The sequence below is a fragment of the Typopeltis vanoorti genome, chromosome 20, assembly GCF_054136105.1.
Source record: "Typopeltis vanoorti isolate ZY-2024b chromosome 20, IOZ_Tvanoo_1.0, whole genome shotgun sequence".
Lineage (NCBI taxonomy): Eukaryota > Metazoa > Arthropoda > Arachnida > Uropygi > Thelyphonidae > Typopeltis > Typopeltis vanoorti.
In genome coordinates this window covers 68,500,501-68,521,489 of record NC_143568.1, presented here as the reverse complement: position 1 = coordinate 68,521,489, position 20,989 = coordinate 68,500,501, and the positions used below count along the sequence as shown (strand labels likewise).

The 20,989-nt window shown below is 37.4% G+C and overlaps 1 protein-coding gene across 3 annotated transcripts in view; it reads right to left on the bottom strand.

Annotated features, from left to right (window-relative positions):
• Nucleotides 1–3,684: 3,684 nt before the first annotated feature.
• The window catches only part of Atac2 (Ada2a-containing complex component 2), a 215,939-nt gene continuing 198,634 nt past the window's right edge, over nucleotides 3,685–20,989 (bottom strand). For all 3 annotated transcript variants that reach the window (XM_090410264.1, XM_090410261.1, XM_090410263.1), the window contains exons 15-17: nucleotides 19,999–20,047; nucleotides 12,824–12,956; nucleotides 3,685–4,040 (exon numbers count right to left, since the gene is read on the bottom strand). In XM_090410264.1, coding sequence (XP_090266390.1) covers nucleotides 3,867–4,040; nucleotides 12,824–12,956; nucleotides 19,999–20,047 — 356 coding nt within the window. In that variant the 3' untranslated portion in view covers nucleotides 3,685–3,866. The remainder of the gene's footprint in view (nucleotides 4,041–12,823; nucleotides 12,957–19,998; nucleotides 20,048–20,989) is intronic.

The following is a 20,989-nucleotide window of genomic DNA, read 5'->3' as shown; positions in this document are numbered from 1 at the left end:
TGTTCCCATGGAGATAGATCCATCCTTCCAGATTTTAGACAGGTCTCTGACTGTTGTTTTAGCCATTCCTAACCTTTTTCTGACATCTTCTGAACAGCAATTCTTCACATTAATAATGGTACTCAAACTTGCTGACTTCCTCAATTCTTTCTCCATTAAGATACATTTGTTTCTCAAGAGCTTCTCTGTTTGTTTTTCCTTTGAGAACCATGATCTTTGTCTTGCTAGAATTGAGTTGATCCTCTGTTATTACTGATCTTGTTAACTTTGTCAAGAATTAGTCCTAGTTCTTCCATGTCATTACAAAGGAGTACTGTATCATCAGCATACCTCAGATTACTGATCAATCTACCTCCTATCCTAATTCCTGTCCTGAGCTCATCCAATGCTTCACGCATGATGTCCTCTGCAAATATATACTAAACAAGTGAGGAGAAATAAACATCCTTGCCTAACTCCTTTTCCAACTTGAAGCCAGTCCGTCAATCCAACACCTGTTCTTACTGTGGCTTCTTGCTCCTTATACAAGTTGGCTATCAACCTGATAGTGTGTTGAGGAAAACCCATTCTTTTCATTACTTCCCATAGTTTCACATGCTCAACACAGTCAAAAGCTTTAGTCTAAGAAACACATTACCAGAGGGAGTCTGAATTCTTTATATTTTTCTGTGATCTGTCTAAGGCAAAGAGATCTGATCTCTGGTGCCCCTACTTTTCCTAAAACCTGCTTGTTCCTCGGGCATCTCTGCCTCAACTTTGGCCTCAATCCTATTTAACATGATCTTTGATAAAATTTTGCTTGCATGAGATATCAAACTAATAGTTCTATAATTCTTGCATGCCTTCATATCACCTTTCTTGTGTAGTGGTATGAAAACTAACTTCTTCCAGTCTTTAGGCCATGATCCTGTCTCCCATATCCTTGTAATCAATCTATGAAACACTCTTATCCCTCCATCCCCTATGGCCTTAATTAACTCTGCTGGGGCCTTATTGCTGTTGAGCTGCTTAACTGCTCTTTCAACTTCATGCCTAAGTGGAGGAGGTTCCAAATCAAAATTTTCTTGATGGGAGGGCTCCACATTTTCTTTATCCACTCTGCTGTACAGTTCCTCACAGTATTCTTTCCATCTGTTTTTGATTTCCAACTCTTCTGTTAGTAATGATCCATTCCTGTCTTTGATGACATTCAATTTAGGCTTGAACTTGTGCTTTAAGTCACGAATTAAATAAAACATCCTTTTATAATTATGCCTTCTCATCTGGAACTCTATTTCTTCACATTTATTAGTATAGAACTTTTCCTTATCCTGCTTGATGGCTCTTCTGATTTCTCTATGTAATCTCTTGTATTCTTCGGTCCCTGTGTCTCTTTGTTTTTCCAACCACCTTCTTTTGATTAGTTCCCATGTTGAATCTGATATCCATGGGTCTCTTGGTTTTCTTATTGGGCTGAGATACGTCTTCGCTGTATCCTGTATTATCATCTTGACTCCTTCCCAAAGCATTTCTGGTGAAATTTCCTCATTGGACTCCAAAAAATCATCCAGCCGAGTTAATGTTTCTTCTGCGAATCTACTAGGAATTACTCTAACATCCAATCTAGTGGAATGTGCCTGACCTGGAAGTTTTTGGAGTCTTAGTCTTACTTTGGCTCTTACCAGCTGATGGTCTGTACCACAATCTGCTCCAGGACAAGTATGCACATCAGAGATGCTTGTCTTCCACCGCTGGAGAGCCAGGATGTAATCAATCTGGTGCCTTGACCTGTCAATGTTGGATGTCCAAGTATAGGTTTGTCGTGGATGTTTCTGGAAGCAGGTATTGGTAATAACTAATCTGTCAGCACGGGCAAATTCCAACAGTCTTTCACCATGGCTGTTACGTTCACCCAGACCAAACATGCCACATTCCGGCCTGACTCTCATACTCTTTCCCACTTTTGCATTTAAGTCTCCTAAGATGTACAGTATGTCTCTCCTTGGTAAGCAGTCCAAAACAATTTGTAAGTTTTCATAGAAATTCTTCACTCTCTTCTTCAGGCCTATCCGTGTGGGGTGCATAAACTACCACAATTGATACATTGGTAGGCTGAGCCTTAAGTCTAATGGAGAGTATCCTATCATTAATGGGGTTATAACCAAGAAGGCTTCTTGCCTGAGTTGTCTTCAATATTACAACTACCCTATGATGTTTTAGAGTTCACCACCTGAGTAAATAACTAGCTTACCATCCTGTCTTTTGAAGTGACCTTCTCCATTCCATCTGGTCTCTGTAATTCCCAAGATGTTAATTTTATACCTATCCACCTCTTTACAGACAATCTCAAGAGTACCCATCTGTAAACCCCGGACATTCCATGTACCTATGTAAAATTCCTTTCTAAGATTAATCTTATACGTTCTGTGTTGCTCATTCACGGTATCACTGAATTTTGGTGGAGACTGTAATATACTTCTCGAACAGGATCCTCTGCCTAAGCCCTGAACGCCACTCTGATTATTCTGCGCGACAGCCGATGCAGCATGAGATGCGTTATTAGGCACAATCATAGTAGCATTTTGGAGTGAAGTCACTGCAAGAAGAAAGTGGTAGGGTTGCAGAGGCCCTTTCCATATAAGATGAAATAGGAAAGATTCACCCCTAGCCCTCGAATACTCTAATAGCATTGGGGGAGGGGGAGGTAGCAAGAAGGAAAGAAAAAAAAAAGATTATGGCTTGCAGAAAAACTACTGCAAGCCATAATCATCTCAATGTCTTGGGGAAGGGGGATATGCACATACACTCTTAAGTACCACTGGAAGAGATGAGTTTCATTGGTGTTGCAAAAAGTAGTAGCATTGTTATTTGTGCATAGTATAAAATCTAATGTTTTGTGTGAGTGGAATAAGGTTTCAATAGTCAAGAAATCCTACCACAGCTTTTTTTTTTTTTTTTTTTTTTTTTTTTTTTGTCAAGCTACTGCAGGTTTTCAATATGATTTCATTCATATTGAAATGATATGATTCAATATCATTGCATGGTGTATGATTGGTCATACACCATGCAATGAAATTCAACCACTGCCTAAATTAATTTCATAGTAAAAAGTTTACTATGAATAGACTTAAAAACATAATGGTATTGTTTTCTGTAGATTTCGTTACCATTGGTGTAAGCTGAATTAATTTTTAATGCAATTTAACATAAGTAATACTTTATGGTCTTGTGTTCAGTTCGGTATTCAACCTTGGAAACATCCTGTAAATTTTCTCAAACATTTTCATTTCTTTCTGTATAAAGTAAGAAAGCATATTTCCTGAATTTTTATCGTGTGTTATTTGTTGCCTTATACCTACTGTTCAGTTTGCTAATATCGACATCTTAATAATTTATTTCATTCCTCTCGTGTGATATCATTACTTGCAACTATAATGCACTAATATGGTATAGACCTTCAATCTTTCGTGGTTGTAATTCCAAAAATATATTTTAGCATTGAAATACTAAATAACATATCTGTAATTGAACTAATACACTTAGATTAAGTGTTAGCCTCTTCTTATAAATCAACTGTGATGGTAAAATGATACTAAACTATCACTTAATGCATTTAAAATTATATAATAAAAAGGAGAAAAAACATTCAAAGGTAATTTTTTTTATTATTTAAATAATTTAAAAACTTATGACTGAACTTTTCATGCTATTTACATTCACAAGTTTGTATGTGAAATTTTCATGATATTTTTTCATGCTGAATTAATACAACTTCACTCACAATTAAGAGACAGATGAATCATTTCACATAGGAATTCCAGTTTGATTACATACCACTTGATGCGACGTGAAAGAAAGGGAGTCATGGCAAGCAACTTGCTATTTTGTCACCTACTTAGTCGAAGGAACATTGCATGCTTACATTCTTTAGATTCTGCTGGAAGATATTTATCATAAAAATCCACAATAAACTCTTCTACTTTGAAACCAAATTTCTGATATAGCAGCATAGCAGAATTGGTGGCAGAAACATGAAGTGTGACATCTTTTCCCATGCAAGTCTGAAATGATATTTTACAAATAAGAGATATACATGTATCTTATGCTATGCATGTGCTTAATAAATTGGCCATGGAAAATGAAGCATTGTTTTATGTATCAAATGTACATTTCAACTAGTTTCTCTAGTTCTTTGAGAGTTAAGAAAGGTGAAAGTGACACAGACATAATCTAAACATTTATTAAATATTCTACAATTAATTGATGTGACATGAAAGAAAGGGAGTCATGGCAAGTCCTAGAGTTTCATGCCGAAAAAATTTTTTCGGCATGAAACTCTAGGACTTCGATGGATTTTGATCCGAGTTTCATACCCGGCTATAAAATAAAACTGGATTTACCATCTCCCTTTCAATTAACTTATGTTGCTGGTAAAACATAGTAATAATAAATATTCTACAGTTAGAAATGCCACTGGTTATAGGTCGGTCATAATGCTTTTGTTATATTTTTATTAGGGTCTGTATTTTTTGACTTGCAACATTTGTCCTATTATCGTTAAAGCCATCTAATATTATCCCTAAGTTTACCTAGTCTAGCCATAAATAGTTACAACTCAGTAAATCAATTCCAGCTTTCAGCACATACAATCTGTATAATGTGCATATAGCACCACTCAATGGTTGAACTGTCTTTTTGTCTTCATGCATGCACAAAGTCTGTGGGGAAGGTGGAATATCCAACAGAAATGCTGTTGGATATTCCAGGCCGACGATGCTGGGATGTCGTTTCTTGCAGGCTGCTCTTTAAAGCTCCAGCCACAGTTTGATTCAGATCATGTGGTCAGGCACATTTGCCTACAACCACTGTTGCATGGTCCTTGCTTTTGTGTGCAGGGGCTCAGTCCTGTTGAAAAGTCCACACACTGCCTACTATGAAAGAAGGTATTGTTCAGAGGGCCTTACCACAGGTTTCAACATAGTGTCTTGATACACTTTGGCAGAGGTTTTGATCCTGTCTCTCAGAAATGCAACTTGGATACTTCCTGATACATCATCCCCTCCTTCACCATCACTGATGTGGGGTGATGACCTTGATGGGTGCTATGGCACATATTATGCAACCATCCAGGGCATATACTAGATTGTTTTGTAATGGTTAAGAGTCTGATATACAAACATCCTACTAATCCCCAGTGTTTTTAGCAAGATGAAAATAACAGTTGGTTGCATTCCAATCTTGCAAAGTGCTATTACAGCGACACGGTTCTCATAATCTCTCCACTGCATTTTAACTCATAAAACTCTCTCTCTCGACTGATACACGCAAATGTTGGCTGTGTACAGTGCCACTAACGGAATGAGACTCATGCAATTCTGTGAGCAACGAGTAGTGTGTGGAAGTTGTAACAGAATTTATGGCAAAACTGTTCTTTCTCCAAGTTTGTCTCTAGTCTATGGTCAAGTGCTTTATTTCTAACCCGGCTCTCAGATCCATAAGTTAAAATTGGCTTGAACACTGTCTTGTATACAGACAATTTAGTGTTTTGATTTTGAATAAAATAAGTTGAAGAATAAAAATGCAGAGACAAATTCTGAAATTAATCTTTGCAGTTATTGGTATTTTTCCTTATGTCTGTTTGAATATCAACATATAAGCTCATTATGCAATGTGTTTTAATTCAAATATTTAAGTACAGTGGAACCTCGGTTGTCGAACTTAATTCGTTCCCGAAGGTTGTTCAAAAACTGAAACCAAGTTTTTGAAAACCCTTTTCCCATAAGAATTAATGTAAAATGGATTAATCAGTTCCCGTTCCCCAAATGATTGTTTATTTAAACTTTTACAACAGTACTTAATGCATAAGATCGTATACAAACATAATGAAAATGCATAAAATCTTACATAAAAAGAATAAACACAATAGATAGATAAAATAAAAACAAAAATTTAACTTCACTTTAACTATACATACGGAGGAGAGTTGATGGCATAAGTGGAAGGAGGTGAGTAAAGGGAGTCCCCATCCATAAAAACATCAGGTTACTGTTCTTTTCTGTCTCTTAGCACCACTTGACTTTGCTTGAGACACACACTGGGCCTCTGTCTCACTAAAAACCTGTTCAATGACATTTGTTTTTGCCTGTGTTTTAAAATGTTTCTAAAGTGAGACATGGCACTGTCATTGAAATGGTTTATGATGCGGTTTGCTACAGCTTTGTGAGAGTGATATCTTGCCACAAAACTTTGCACCTCACCCCATTTCACACACGTTTCTTTGATCAAAGAACTAGAAACATCCTCAATCCTTTCCTCTGTGTCTGAAGACATTTCCTCCACCTCCGTCTTTTGCTGCTCCTTCTGAAGGTGTTCCAGTTTTTCCATGGCGAGCTCATTCCTGTGATCCTCCACATCAGCATTGTCAACTTCCAAGCCCATGCTTTTGCCCAGAGACACAATATCATCGACAAGAGCAACATGCTCAGCCTCAATGTCTCTGTCTGCTACACAGTCTGGCCACAATTTCCTGCAGGCCAAGTTCATCGTCCTGTAAGTCACTTGCGCCCAGGCTTTGTCAAGGATACTTTTTTTTTTTTTTATGTTGGGCCCATACACAGAAGGTTGATTGGTCAACCTATAGTACATTAGTACTGTGTATGGGTTGGGAAAAGAGGAATTTGTTTACATTTGATTTGAATGACTTTAAATTGTAATCCTTGGGAAACACAGCAGGTGGGAGACTTACACAGTGCAGCAGTTGCAGGGATGAAGGAAGAGGAAAAGAAATTTGTTCTGTTTGTTATTTGGTGTACTGTGAAGGTACACCAAATAACAAACAGAACTCACTGGAACACTGTGCAGCAGCTGCACATGTTCCAATGAGTTTAGTACTGAGCGGAGGAATTATTGATGTTATTTCAGATGAGCATTTCCCATGGAAATATTTGTAGAATATACATACTGCAAAGACCATACATCTGTGTGAAAGTGGGGAGAGAGAGAGAGTTGCTAAGGGATGGATTGTTGATAAGTCTAATTGCTCTCCAATATTGAGTCGAGCATTTTGAGAGAGCTTTTGGGGGCCCCGCCTCATATGTGGGAGCAGTATTCAATAGTTGGGCAGATTTGTGACTTGTATAATGTTAATAGCTGTTTGGGGGTTAAGTAAAGTCTTAAGCAAAAAAGAAATCCTAGTTTTTTTTTGAGGCTGAGGATGCAATGTTTGAGATATGTTTGTGCCAGGAGAGGTGGTGATTCCAAGGAATATTGTCACTTGCCTTGCATTGAGATCCCAATCTGTCTGGAAATTTGGGTACCATCAAAAAGGATACTGGGAAAAAATGGTTCTTTATGGGAATTAGTACAGAACTGGGTTTTATTGGCGTTGAAATTTATGAGGTTATCCAAACTCCATTGTAGGATGGTGGTGGTTGATGTTCTGTAGTTTGAAGTGAGTTGTGCAGGGTAAGGCTTATCAAATGCAAGCGAGGAATGTAGCACATCTTTTGGAGAACCAGGGTTTCGTTAGGGAATGGCAGTTCAGAGTGCTGTGTGGAATGTATGTATTCATGCTGGTGAGGATTACTTTGGTAATAAGCTCAGTGCATATGTGGGTTGGAAGGCCGGAAGCAATAATCCAACCATGGGAATGCGGCATAGAAGTTGCGGAGGCTGTCCCACTTGGAACTATAACAGTGCCAAACTACTCTTGTATAGGGAAGGAGATGAGCACTAGGTTGTGGTCAGAATTGCCCAGGGGGCTCTGACTACTTTCACTGTATTTGGAGGGGGTCATTGGTGAGGAAAAGATCTAGGGTGTTTGGGGAGTGGTTTGGGTTATCTAGTATTCTGGTTGGCATCTGGACAAGTTGTGTAAGGTCATTGGTGATAACAAATGTTTCGGCATCTCTACCTGCAAGATCTGTACAACTGGAAGAGGGCCAGCTAGTGTTGTGGACGTTAAAATCTCCTAAGAGGATGATTTCGCTGTTGGGAAAGTATTGGAGAAAATCGATTTTTAGGGAGAGAAAATTAAAGAGCTCAGGATGGTTGGTTGTGTTGGGGGAGCGATAGAGACAGCAGATGAATTGGACTGAGTGGGGTAGGGATATTTTCAACCAAAGGAGGTCGAAGTTAGGTGCTCTGGCAAGGCATGTCGGAGCGGATGTATGCACAGACACCACCCTTGGGACGAAAGTTGTTGAATAGTTGTAGTTTGGAAGGTTGAGATAAGTGGTGCTGGGGGACGGTGAGATTTGTGTTTCTGCCAGGAAGAGTAGGTGGAGTTTTGTAGACTGTAAGTGGTAGTGGACACTATTCAGGTTGGAGTTTAGGCAATGGATGTTAGTGAAGTGGATGTGTAGGGTTTTGTGAATCATATGTTGGACCGCATGGGTCTTGCACATTTCCTATGTGTGCCTGCATGCAGGTCTCCATGGTGGCTGCTAGTGGCATCACTTTGTTTTTTCACCAGTTTATCTTGTCTGTAGTCGATGGTCCAACTGTTGTCACCATTTTGACGTTTTTCTTCGAGATGTCTTCGAAACTGGCGTCCTTTGTTCCCTTTGTGCAAATGATAGGTCTGGTTATACACATATGCGCACAAAGACAGGTGTCTTTGAACTTATTGTTGATCGCTGTCATTATTTTTGATGTGCTTGTCAGCGTGTCGCAAGTCACTTTTACTAGGCGCAGAAAGTTCGTATCATCCTTCCTTTTATTTATAGGCCCGAAACGATGGCAAGTGACAGTGTTCTTAGGATCGATGTTGCATTCTTCAGCTAGTTTGTTGATGTCCTCTTGTAATGATTTTCCGTTTTCTGTCGGGAAATTCAAAATGATGGCACTGAGTTTTTTTGTGTTTAGCCTCCATCAAGTCGTTTACCGTTGATGCGATTAGATCGTGAAGTTCTTTCATTGGTGGAGTGGAGCTTGCATTGCGCTGGTTTTCAATTTGTTCTAGCTTAGCTTCGACTGCACGTATTTTGGAAGTAAAAGTTTCATTTAAAGCATTGATGTGCTGTTCAAGGCTTTCGACACATCTACCTATGTTCAGAAGTTCTTTTACCGAAGGGAGGCACAGCGAACAGAAGAACGGCTGGTTAAGTTCGATAAGTAGCTTTTGCACTGCTTCGTCTATTTGCACGCAGCCACTTACAGAACTCGCAGAATATGCCCTTTTTTCTGTCTGTGTCATCAGTTTTGCAGCTGCAGTACGTAATAGGTATGTCAGTGGCAGTTGACAGCACTGTGCTGGAGAGACAGCACGTGGTGCTCGTTCGCCATTGGCTTTTGATGCTGCCATCTTTGCTGGTGGCATCAAAAGTCAACAGTAGGCATCGTGAGCGCTTACATGTGGCTGATTTAAAACTGGAAGGATAGCTGATTTAATACACTATAAGTACTTACAGGTTGTACTGAAGTATTCTGCTGCTCGCCACCCACTGTTTGGTTAATTTTGATGGAAAAACACTTGCAATAACAGTAAATTGGGAAGCACAAGTTTGATATAGCTTATTCACCAACACCACCTCACAGAACTGTTGATACTTAAGCAATGGAGGATGTTGAAGTGATTTTTCCAGAAGTCTCTGAGTGTTAATTCTGTGTCAGAGATCACTTCAAAACACCTTTGAAATAGTGCTTTGGTGTAGAGTTTCTTAAAGTTCGAAATAACCTGCTGATCCATGGGCTGAATTAGAGAAGTTGTGCTAGGGGGCAAGAACTTCACTGTGATAAAATCAGACTCCTCCACTAACTCATCCTCCAAGCCTGGAGAGTGAGCAGGAGCATTGTCCATCACAAGACGGCATCTAATTGGCAAATTTTTTTCTTGAAGGTATTTTCTCACACTTGGGGAAAAGACGTCATGGATCAATAAACAATTGCCTGGTTGCCCAAGCACTACTATTAGCCCTCCACAAAACAGGTCATTTACTTTTCGTCAAGTTATTTTTCTTAAACACCCTCGTCGGATTCTCAGAGTGGTACACAAGCAATGGCTTGACCTTGAAGTTCCCTCAGCCTGTCTTTCATTGGCTTGTGTCCTGGCAATGCTTTTTCCTCCTGAGTGATGTAGGTTCTCTTTGGCAGGTTTCATCACAGTTGTTAGATCCTGAATGGAGGATTTTCTAAGAAGTTGTTCATTCAGAATCTAACATGAAAATTCTAACTAATTTAAGATAATACCTGCACACCAGCAGAAAGTAATAAGACTTTGTTTGTTGTAGATGAGAATGTGCATTAATATGTGTAATGCATTAGAAATATTTGTAGTCAAAACGAAAAACTAAACTAGAGAATTATGTCAAATTAGTGATTATATGTAAAGGAAATATTGGCTTAAATTTGTGTCCTATTAAGCTATCTAAAATAACATAAATCGCCAGACAGTAATGAGTAACAGTGCAAAGGTCACGTCTGAAACGCACGTATTGGTCGTAACGTCAGAGACTACAGTGTACACGGAAAATAATGTAAGTGCGCTTTCCTCGAAGAGAGCACCTAACAGCAATAGGGAGATTAAGGATCATCTTAAGGGCATTAAAACTAAGGGTCATGCGAAAAAAAAGATACAGCAAAAAGAGGGCACTAGAACACAGAATATAAGGCAATGCGTGCCATATTGCAAAGCTTTTTGTTCCGGATTTTATCTCGAGGATGCTTGACCGGTGGTCGGAGAAAGGACGAGCCAGGGTTCTATGATGTCGGACAGCAGGCCATTTTCCTGATTATGCTGAACAAGATTCCACATAGAGCTGTACGCTAATCATCAGCCCATGAAGAATCGTGCCAGTCGCTGGATGTCCCATCGGAAAGGAGCGGAGACAGCTCTCAATCGCTGCAGAAACGATGACGTAGCCAAAAGCCAGGCGCTTAGATAGCCGATCAAAGGATGACCAGAACAACACATGGTAGTTAATAGACCTTCGGAAAGAACTGGGTAATGTAGAGATCTTTCTTATATGTTACGGAAGTGATAGAAGATTGAAATTTGTGTTTGATTAAGTAATGTGGACAATCCTTTAGAGAACTTTGATAAGATTTCGTATTTGAGACAGCAAATTCTGTTGGACAAGGAATTGTCAGGAATGAATCTAATTGTACATGACTGAAGTAATAAGTGTATTTTGTTTAGTAGATAACCTTAACTGAGAAAGCAACAAGTTGTATAGTATGTACTCTATGAATAGCATGCATGAGAGAATCTTAATTTAGTGTAATATTGTTATTGCTTTCTATTGTTCTGTGTGATAAACAATTTGATCTGTCTAGGTGAACTTGATTAATTTAGAATTGTTTAATTATCTTAGCATGATGAAAGTTTATTTTTCACTTGCTTAGACTATAATAAATTTAGTTTAATCCTTTATCCAAGTGTGAGCAAACAAAGTTTGCACTTGAAAGTATCTTCAGGACTGGGTTAAGGTGGTACAACACCGGGCAACTCGTTGAAAAGGTGGAGCAAGCTAACATCACTCCTATCTCAGTATCTCCCATAAAGTGGGAGTGGCCTTTCCCTTAATGCATAACATTATATACATCCGCAAAGAGATGCGTTTTGCATTATGGGAGATACTGAGAAAGGAGTGATGTTAGCTTGCTCCACCTTTGCAACGAGTTGCCCGGTGTTGTACCACCTTATCCCAGTCCTGAAGATACTTTCAGGCACAAACTTTGTTTGTTAGTTCCAATAAACATGTTTTATTGCATATGACTGAATTCGAGATATCAAATTACCGCTTATAAAATTAGAACCATAGGAGGAGAAATTTTAGATATATATGTTTAAGTAATAAAGTACCAATATCTATCTAAGTGTGTGTTAGAGTGTATGCCAATGAATCTAGGAATATTTCCCTGAACTTGAATAAATTCCTGTTATAGGATACTGGCTGGCGCAGTATAAATACAAATTTGCCAGTATTTGAAAAGGAAATATCCCTACGTAGAATCTAGTTAGGCTACACACAAGAAAAGATAACAGAGGTTAAAGTATAAAAAATAAGAAATTAGAGAGAAACAACGATGTAACATAGTTGAACACTCGTTGGGTAAGAAAATCCTCAGCCTTTACATAGTCATTAAATTCTTGCACATATTTCTCAGCAGGTTCTCGGTTCGAACTCGCAGCCTCCTCATGCCTAACCACACTATGTATGCCGCTTCTCCTCTTAAATTTCTCGGACCACCCTCTACTAGCTTTGAACACATCGGTATCAGCACTCATACTAGGGTTTTTCTTTAACAGGCCATCATGCAATCACCTCGCTTTTTCACAAATTATAGCCTCAGAAACACTATCACCAGCTAACTGTTTCTCGTTTATCCAAATCAGCAACAATTTTTCCACCACTTCTTCAATCGTCTGCAATCTTTGTATAGTAAGAACTTTCACTCCTCTCTCTTGATCGCCTCTTTATTTTTGAGTATTGTACATATCATTGATTTCGCCATACCGAACTGCATAGCAAGATTCGAGACACGAATGCCATTTTCATGTTTGGGTATGATTTCTGTTTTCATCTCTATCGTGGTTCTAACAACTTTTCTTTTCACTTTGCTGCTATCGCTATTCTTCGCTGGCCCCATGGTGGCTTAATTAATAATTTATGGAAAAAAAACAAAACACAAAGAAAATCAAGAAAACTCATTGCAAATTCGAGCAGGTACCTGCACAGAACGAAGGCTGCCGTGTAACTGCTGGTTTCCCGCCTTACAGCTGAGCACATGGTTGCTGTTTGCCTGTTCAGAAAATATGTTCGGGAACTGAAGCGTTCGACAACCGAGGTTCGACCGTATAACATTTTTTTTTAAAAAATCAAACCTAATTTTCTGTTATTACCTGAATTAAATGGTATAGCATAAACGATGCAATTCCAGCACGTCTCCATTCAGGATGTGTAAACACAAAAGAGATGTAAGCTTCATTGTATTTTACATCAGGTACCATAAATGCAAATCCAATCACAACTTTCCTAAATACAGAAAGCAAGAAAAATGTTAACTATGCATAAATAAACTAACACATTATATTAAAAATTAATTAAAAGCAGACAACAATTTCCTGCTTCTTTTTTTTTTATGGCAATGTCATGTTTTGTTCTATCTGTGAATGACAAATGATGAGCCATGAACAGACAGACCTAAGGACCCAAATAGATTCATTTTATTTAGTTACCTGTATACAATGATTATGTATTGAGAATTTTATTATCCCAATCTAGACAAATTTATCCTTTAACCCGGTGTTAGTAAGGTGGGTGTCACAGACCCTAAAGATTTTAAATTGACTAACTTTTTAACAACATGTGGCAGTGAGTCATGCCTCGGTATAGCTTCCCTTCCCATAACCAGCTACTCAACGCCATAGACGACAGACTGTTGCGTGCAAGCAAGTTTAGTGTGGAACCCCACCTTACTAACGCCAGGTTAAACAGAGCACCTAGAGAAAGTGACTGGAGAGAGAGATCACCTATTAGGTGGATCATTTTCTTTTCTGTGTACAATGAAGAATTCTTAAGGAAGGTTTGGGTAGACAACTCAAATTTAAGAAAAGTATTCTAAGGTCAGTCAGATTTGGGTTTTATAAAAAGTGTTAGGAGTCGAGTACAAGAGAAGTAGCATTTTGAATGAAAAAGAATTGCTGCTACAGCTGTGTGTGTGTTTTAATATTATTATAATATTTGATATGAGAACAGGAATCAAACCTTGGAGATTCAGTGGCCCTGATTGATTCAGCTAGAGAGGCATGTGGTGAGGTGGTGTGCAAAGATAGAAAAATTAGAACTCCATGGTGGACACAGGAAGTTAAAGAGGCAGTGAAGGAAAATAAGAAAGCATATCAAACGTTCCTGGCAAATAAGTCAGCTTGTGCTCTTAGAGAATACAGAGACAAATGCAAGAATGCTAAACACTGTGTAAAACTAGCTAAACAAAAGTCATGGGAGGACTTTGGCAAGAATATAGAAAATAAATATCAAGAAGGTGGCAAAATATTCTGGAGGTTGTTGAAGAAGCTTAGAAATGATAAAGGTGACATGAAAACGGAAGAAAAACATATCCTTGAAGTATGGAGTAATTACTTTGAAAAACTGCTAAATGAAACAAGCAGTGATGACAGCACAGTGATAAAAAACACTCAACAGGCATACAGTCAGGAATACATATCCATACTTGAAGTAGAAAACGCCATCAAAGGCTTAAAATGTAGAAAGGCAGCAGGAGTAGATGATATTCGACCAGAAATGCTGACATAAAAGTCTTACAGTGGCTGCACTGCATAGTTCAGAAAGCCTGGACAGAGGGACGAATTCCTGATGATTGGAGTAGAGCTATCATAGTACCCATATATAAAAAGGGAAATAAAACAATGTGAGAACTACAGAGGTCTTTCCCTACTAAGTATTCCTGGCAAGATCTATGCAAGTATACTTGAGAAATGATTGAGAAGAATTGTGAAAGAAAAGCTGGGTGAAGAAAGAGCTGGATTCAGGTCAAATAGAGGCTGTCAGGATCAGATCTTCACTTTACGACAAATAGTCGAGAAAGCATAGGAATATAACAAAGATCTGTATTTAAGTTTTGTCGATTTGGAAAAGACATATGATAAGGTGCCAAGAGAGAAGCTATTTAATATGCTACAGTTATATGGTGTCAATGGGTCATTATATCAAGCAATACTTACTTAAAACTCAAATAAAGACTAAGCACAGGGAGATGGTTTAATGTTAAATCTGGTGTGAGACAAGGATGTACTTATTCCCACTGTTATTCATTATCTATATGGATCACATTATGAAGGAAAGTGGTATTAAACATGATATCAAAATTGGAGATGTTAATGTCAGCTCTGCTTTATGCGGATGATGTTATACTTCTAAATAAATCTGCAACAAGTCTGCAAGATTCTCTGACTAAATTGAATAACTGTTGTAATAGATATGGTATGAAGGTTAGCAATAAAGAGACAAAGACAATGAAAATAGGCAGAATCATTGAAAATGTCAACTGTGTTGTGAATGGAGAACCTGTGGAACAAGTAAAACATTTCAGCTTCTTAGGCACGATTTTTACTGAAGATGGCAAATAAAATATAGAAATAGACAACAGAATCAGCAAAGCTGGTATGGTGAGAAGTCAATTGAATAAATTCATATGGAATAAGAGAGAAATTAGTCGGAACACTAAATTAGCTGTATACAAGACAGTGTTCGAACCAGTTTTAATGATATTGCATGCATGCACTTTGTCTTTACCTTGCTGTTGCCACGTAATGTTAAAAAAAATTCGGTGACTTATGGATCTGAGAGCTGGGTCAGAAGTAAAACACTTGACCAAAGACTAGAGACCGCAGATATGAGAGTCCTGAGAAAGATTATAGGCGTGAACAGATGGCATCAATGACAATATCATATTAAAAATGAGGATATTAGGAAAGAACCTGACATTGTCAACATCCAGGAATGCGTTAGCAGAGCTAATCTCAGGTGGTATGGTCACTTAAATAGAATGGGCGAGGAAAGATTAGCAAAACAAATGTTCTCTGCCAAGTTGGCAGGAAAACGACCCAGAGGAAGACCAAGCTATAGGTGGATTGATACGGTACAAAGTGCTTTCTTAGACGATAGAAATATAAGATCTGATAATGTTGGAGTCTTGACAAGTAACAGACTGATTTGGAGGAAAATTGTAGATAAGAAGTTAGTATTGATGTAAATTTTTTCATGTAGTACTATCATATCCTGTACATCCCTTGAGGGTACATGGCAGGAATTTGATGATGATGATATTTGATTTAACTTCTCTGAACCTTGACTAAATAACTGCTGACTACCTATACCCATACAGGTAGTCAGCAGTAAATATTAATTAAAAGAAAACTTAATCAATACTTCCAATATTTGATTACATTGCCATCTTCAACGAGCTCATTTGCTCGTTATTAGTGCCTGCTTGCACTTATCATAGTTTTATGTTCCCATGAAGATGGCAACGTAACATTGCCGAAATATAGGAAGTATTGATTAAAGTTTTATTTTAATTAATATTTAGTATACATTGTAATTTCCTGAAATAATTTAATAGTCATGGCCTATCTATCTTTCTTTCTTTCAAATTCTGTTTTTCCTTTAGATCATCAGGATTGGCATTCTTGACTGCACTAATTAAACTGAAATAAAGTATTATAAATTTTATTACAAACAAACTTATCTTTAAAGTATTATGTTGACATTCCGATCATTGTTCTATTCTAAAAAATGCCCATAGATTTCTTCTTTCTCAATCATCACCTAATGTGCTATAGGTTTTTCTGCCCCTCGTTTTATTATTAAAAATAAATAAATAAAAATGAAATCAATTCAATCTGTAGAATAGGGATTCTGAACCTGTGGTATGCATACCCCTTGGGGATATGCAGTAAAAAAAAAAAAAATTGGGGGTGGGGGGGGGGGGGGGGTACGACATGAGAACTCAAAAGTTGCTAAATCAACAACACTGATATTGTGCAACCATCTCACAGATTACCCAGTAAAATGTTTATGTCACTATTTGTGTTTATTGATGTATGTAATTTATGAATTGAATGCAAAATTTAATGTGTGTGTGTGTGTGTGTGTGTGTGTTTTATGTTTTTATTAACCGCGTCCGTGCAGATAGCCTGGTGGCTGTGCGCTTCGCAACCATGCCTGGGGAAGGATTGTCCTAGGTTAGATTCCCATCAGTGATGTGAGGAGCTAAGGGATCTTCCTCAGCCATAGCCAAATTAGCCGGTCTTGGGCATGGACACTAGGGTGTCTTCCCCAGTTTATCCTGGGGTTTTTCATCCTGCAAAGCAGAACTGGCCTTTAGACCTTAACACTACGGACATAGGATACACCAGGGTGTAGGGCTGACCACTTTATCATCCTGTGAACGGTTTGAGGTCCGATGATTAATAAACCCTCGACACTGCAAGGTAAAAAGGAAGATGAGATGAGATATGTTTTATTTTATTCCCATTGTTATAACTATAGTTTTATCTATCTATATAAGGGGTAAGCCAGTTACTTACACATTTGCGGGAGGTGGGGTACGTGAAGCATAAAAGGTTGAGAACCACTGCTGTAGAATATCATGTAAATATGTGCAAGTTAATTCTTGTGTAAAATAATTATATTAAACTAATAATTCTGTTTAATGTTTTCCTTTCATCCCTTTTGATGTTTTTTATACCTCAGAATTTGAAATTTCTGTTTCACTAAATTTCCTATTGTAATGTCATTAAATCCCAAGCATTTTTTAAATGTTACAGCAAGTATAGATTTTTTTTTTAATTATACGTATTTATTACAGATAACCACAGCTATAGCATTGATAACATCAATTCCCCCCCCCCCCCCACACACACACACACCATGAGAAAAATACACTATTCAATGCTCTTCGAAAATGCTAAATTTTGAACAGTACATGAAAAAAAAGTGGCAGAATGCAGTAATGGGGATGGGTAAGATGGCAAAATTGTGCATGTTTTTATTATTATTTCTTTAATTAAAAATTATTTTATTACATGTTTAAATTCATGTAATATATTTTACTTGAAATATGTACAAACAAGTAGACGGGATGACAATGAATATGCAGGCTATAAAAGAATAGACAAGATAAGAAATGAAGAAATAAGAAAACAATTATCCATAATTAACATAACAGAAGATATCACAAACTATAGAAAGAATGAATGACAACAGATGGCCAAGCCAAATATTGCCTGGAAATATAAACCAAAGGGACACCAATCAAGAGGAAGACCCAGGAGGAGATGGGCTGAAGACCTTTTAAACCCTTGAAAACGTTACAGGCAAACAATTGCCTAACATGCGAAACCAAGAAGAAAAAGCAGCAGCATATTGAAGAACACACATTCTTCTAGATAAGAATGTGTTCTCCATTTGGCCACATGGCCTGGATACACTCCACAATTTCTTAGCACACTAAACAATCAACACGCCAGGATCCAGCTTACCTTGGAAAAGAAAAACAACAACAATCTCCCATTCCTAGATACTCTGATTACATGCCAGCCTGAAGGATCCTTGGCATTTTCCATTTACAGAAAACCTACACATACAGATACATTCATCAGCAGTCACACCACCACCTCTCCCAACAATATGTGATTATAAAAGGACAAAATTATTCCGTTTGGATAATAGAGACCCCAACTACTGAACTTGACCATATCCTTAACACTTTCTTAGTCAATGGCCACAACCCCCCCCCCCCCCCCAAAAAAATAATAAAACCAAAATCTATCACCATTCCATATATTCTGGGCAAATCCAAAAAAATTAATAAAAATCTTAAGGAAATATGATCTTACAATCAGTTACAGACGATGTAAGAAATTGGCATCTCTTATCTGCTCCGCCAAAGACAAGCCACATCCCCTGGACCTACCAGGAGTATACCAGGTTCCCTTGCAGTTGTAAACTGTCCAACTATGGCCAAACAGCCAATCAGGATATCTGAATACAAGAACTTGCTGACCATGCTTTGGATGCCCACCACAGGATATGCTGGATGAAGGCCACTATTACACTGCAGCAAGTACAAGTATGAAAGACTATTCATTGAATCTGCCTCAGCTTTCAAAAACTTTTCAAACCTCAAGAAATGTGGGTGCATGAGACTGCTCCAAATCTGGGAAGCATACATTTTAAGAATGTCAGCCCAATGGCCAAGACAACCCAATTTAGTCCACTAGGGGGGGGGGGGGGGAGGAGTACTGTTTAGGACTCTAGGCCTGATTTCTGTTGCCTTTATTCAGCTCATTTGCTCAGTGAAAAGTCTGCATGCACATATCATTGATTTTTGTGATCTCTGAAGATGGCAATGTAGCACTGCCAAAATATAGGAAAGGATTAATTAAAGTTTTTTATAATTAATACTCTAGTATACATTGTCATTTCCTGGAAAATTAAAAGCTCTGAAGAACACACTCTTTCCCAGCATGCTTTCACAGTGCTTGTATAGTTGTCAAATGAAACAGAACTTAATAAATTCAATAAACCAGTTATTCTGGTGGTAACTTTATGACTACAATGTTTCTATTAGCAGCATGGTGTTAACAAATTACCCTTCCACTCAAGCCACAACAGAAAATGCTTATCACATAACTAGCTATTATATGTAAGGTAGCTCAAAAACCACCAGCAACACATGGGAAAAAAAAAACCTCTTCAAGAAGTTAGCAGCATTTCTTGTTCAAGTAATTTAAATTATCCTGAAATTTGAAGATGTCATTTAAATTATTACTGATATGAAAAGTCAGGACATGTAGCCAATGCCTTGGCTACAAACCATATAATAAAGTAAGAAGACATGAACCTACAACAGAAAATGCTTATCACATAACCAGCTATTATGTGTAAGGTAGCTCAGAAACCACCAGCAACACATGGATGTCATTTAAATTATTACTGATATGAAAAGTCAGGACATGTAGCCAATGCCTTGGCTACAAACCATATAATGAAGTAAGAAGACATGAACCTATTACACTAGGGATGTATCAAATAGGTGTTAAAAGAATAATGTGTGGCCTTCCAAACCTAATCAATAATGACAATGTCCAAGGGATACAGGAAATTGTCATTTGTAATAAAAACATGAATTTCATTTCTAAGCGAGATTCATCATACTCTCTTAGAGAACTTCATCTATAGAACCTCATTTTCCAGCTACAATCAGCACACTGTTATATGCATGACTGAATTGGTACTGCTTTTTTTTAATGATTTCTATAACCTTTGTCAATTCTGCACTGATGATACTAGTTAAAATTTCTAGTGAAATATATGCAAGTAATAATATATTTGTTATTTAAACACATGTCTGGCCATTATACTAGCCATGGCTATTATAAGGTAAATTTAGTAGTAAAATTCAAGTAGTAAATTTTACATGTCTCATAGACATGCTAAAATATTTAGCAGAACTGTAAAGAAAGACCGATTACAAAGAAAAATAATTTACCTGTATAACGTCACACAGCTGAAATCAGGATACTGAAGACACTCAGATACTGAAACAATGAACAAGTTTTGTATAGAAATATTACATTAAAAATTCTGTTCATATAATAGCATCATCTACATTATGTTATTTAAAAAAACTTTTCTAATTTCTTATTTATAAGAGTTGTTAATTTTATTCACTAACTAAATAAAAAGTAATGTCAATGGACCAGTTAGAAAAAAAATGTTTGGCAAAATAATTGTTTGTAATGCGGTAGGTAGTATCTTTACGAGAATAAGAACAACATAAACATTTAAATGTACAATGTTTAAAATGTAAACAGTTGCTTGCTTTCCTTTCATTTAATAGCTTCTAATGCTAAAAACTCTCTTAGGCACTTTTTTTTTGATAATTATTTTGACTGATATGCAGTAATCAAGAGTTCACTTATGAAATATACATAGTATTTAAACAGAAGCTACTAATTTGGTCTCTACCTTGTCTCTGATGGGAATCAACAACTTACCGTATTTGCCAGCGTAGAAGATGCACCGGCTATAAGACCTTTTTTGTACACATTTTTTAGGAAAAAACTTTATCACTGAATATTATAATGAATTTAGTATTTCAAATATAAAGTAATAAGTAGGTCTACTTTCAACAAATACCTAATCTAACTAGGAAAGAGTCCCATCTTTTAATCTTCTTCGTCAAAACCCAGAAATTCATCTCCAGAGCTAAATGAAGAGACACTTGAAACCTCTTCTAAATCAGAATCTGAGTCCTCATACAACAAATTGTCCTCTATACCATCCAGTGCATTACTAATGCCACACTTCTTAAATGATTTAACCACTATCTCAGTTTTTGCAGCATCCCATGAAGCTTTGACCTACTCACAAACTTGCGAAATGCTAGGCCTCTTCCTGATTGCGTGACCTCAAAATCTGAAGACTGCATCTAAAGGTTGAAGCTGACTAGTTAGACCTCCTAGAATTACAGCTAACTG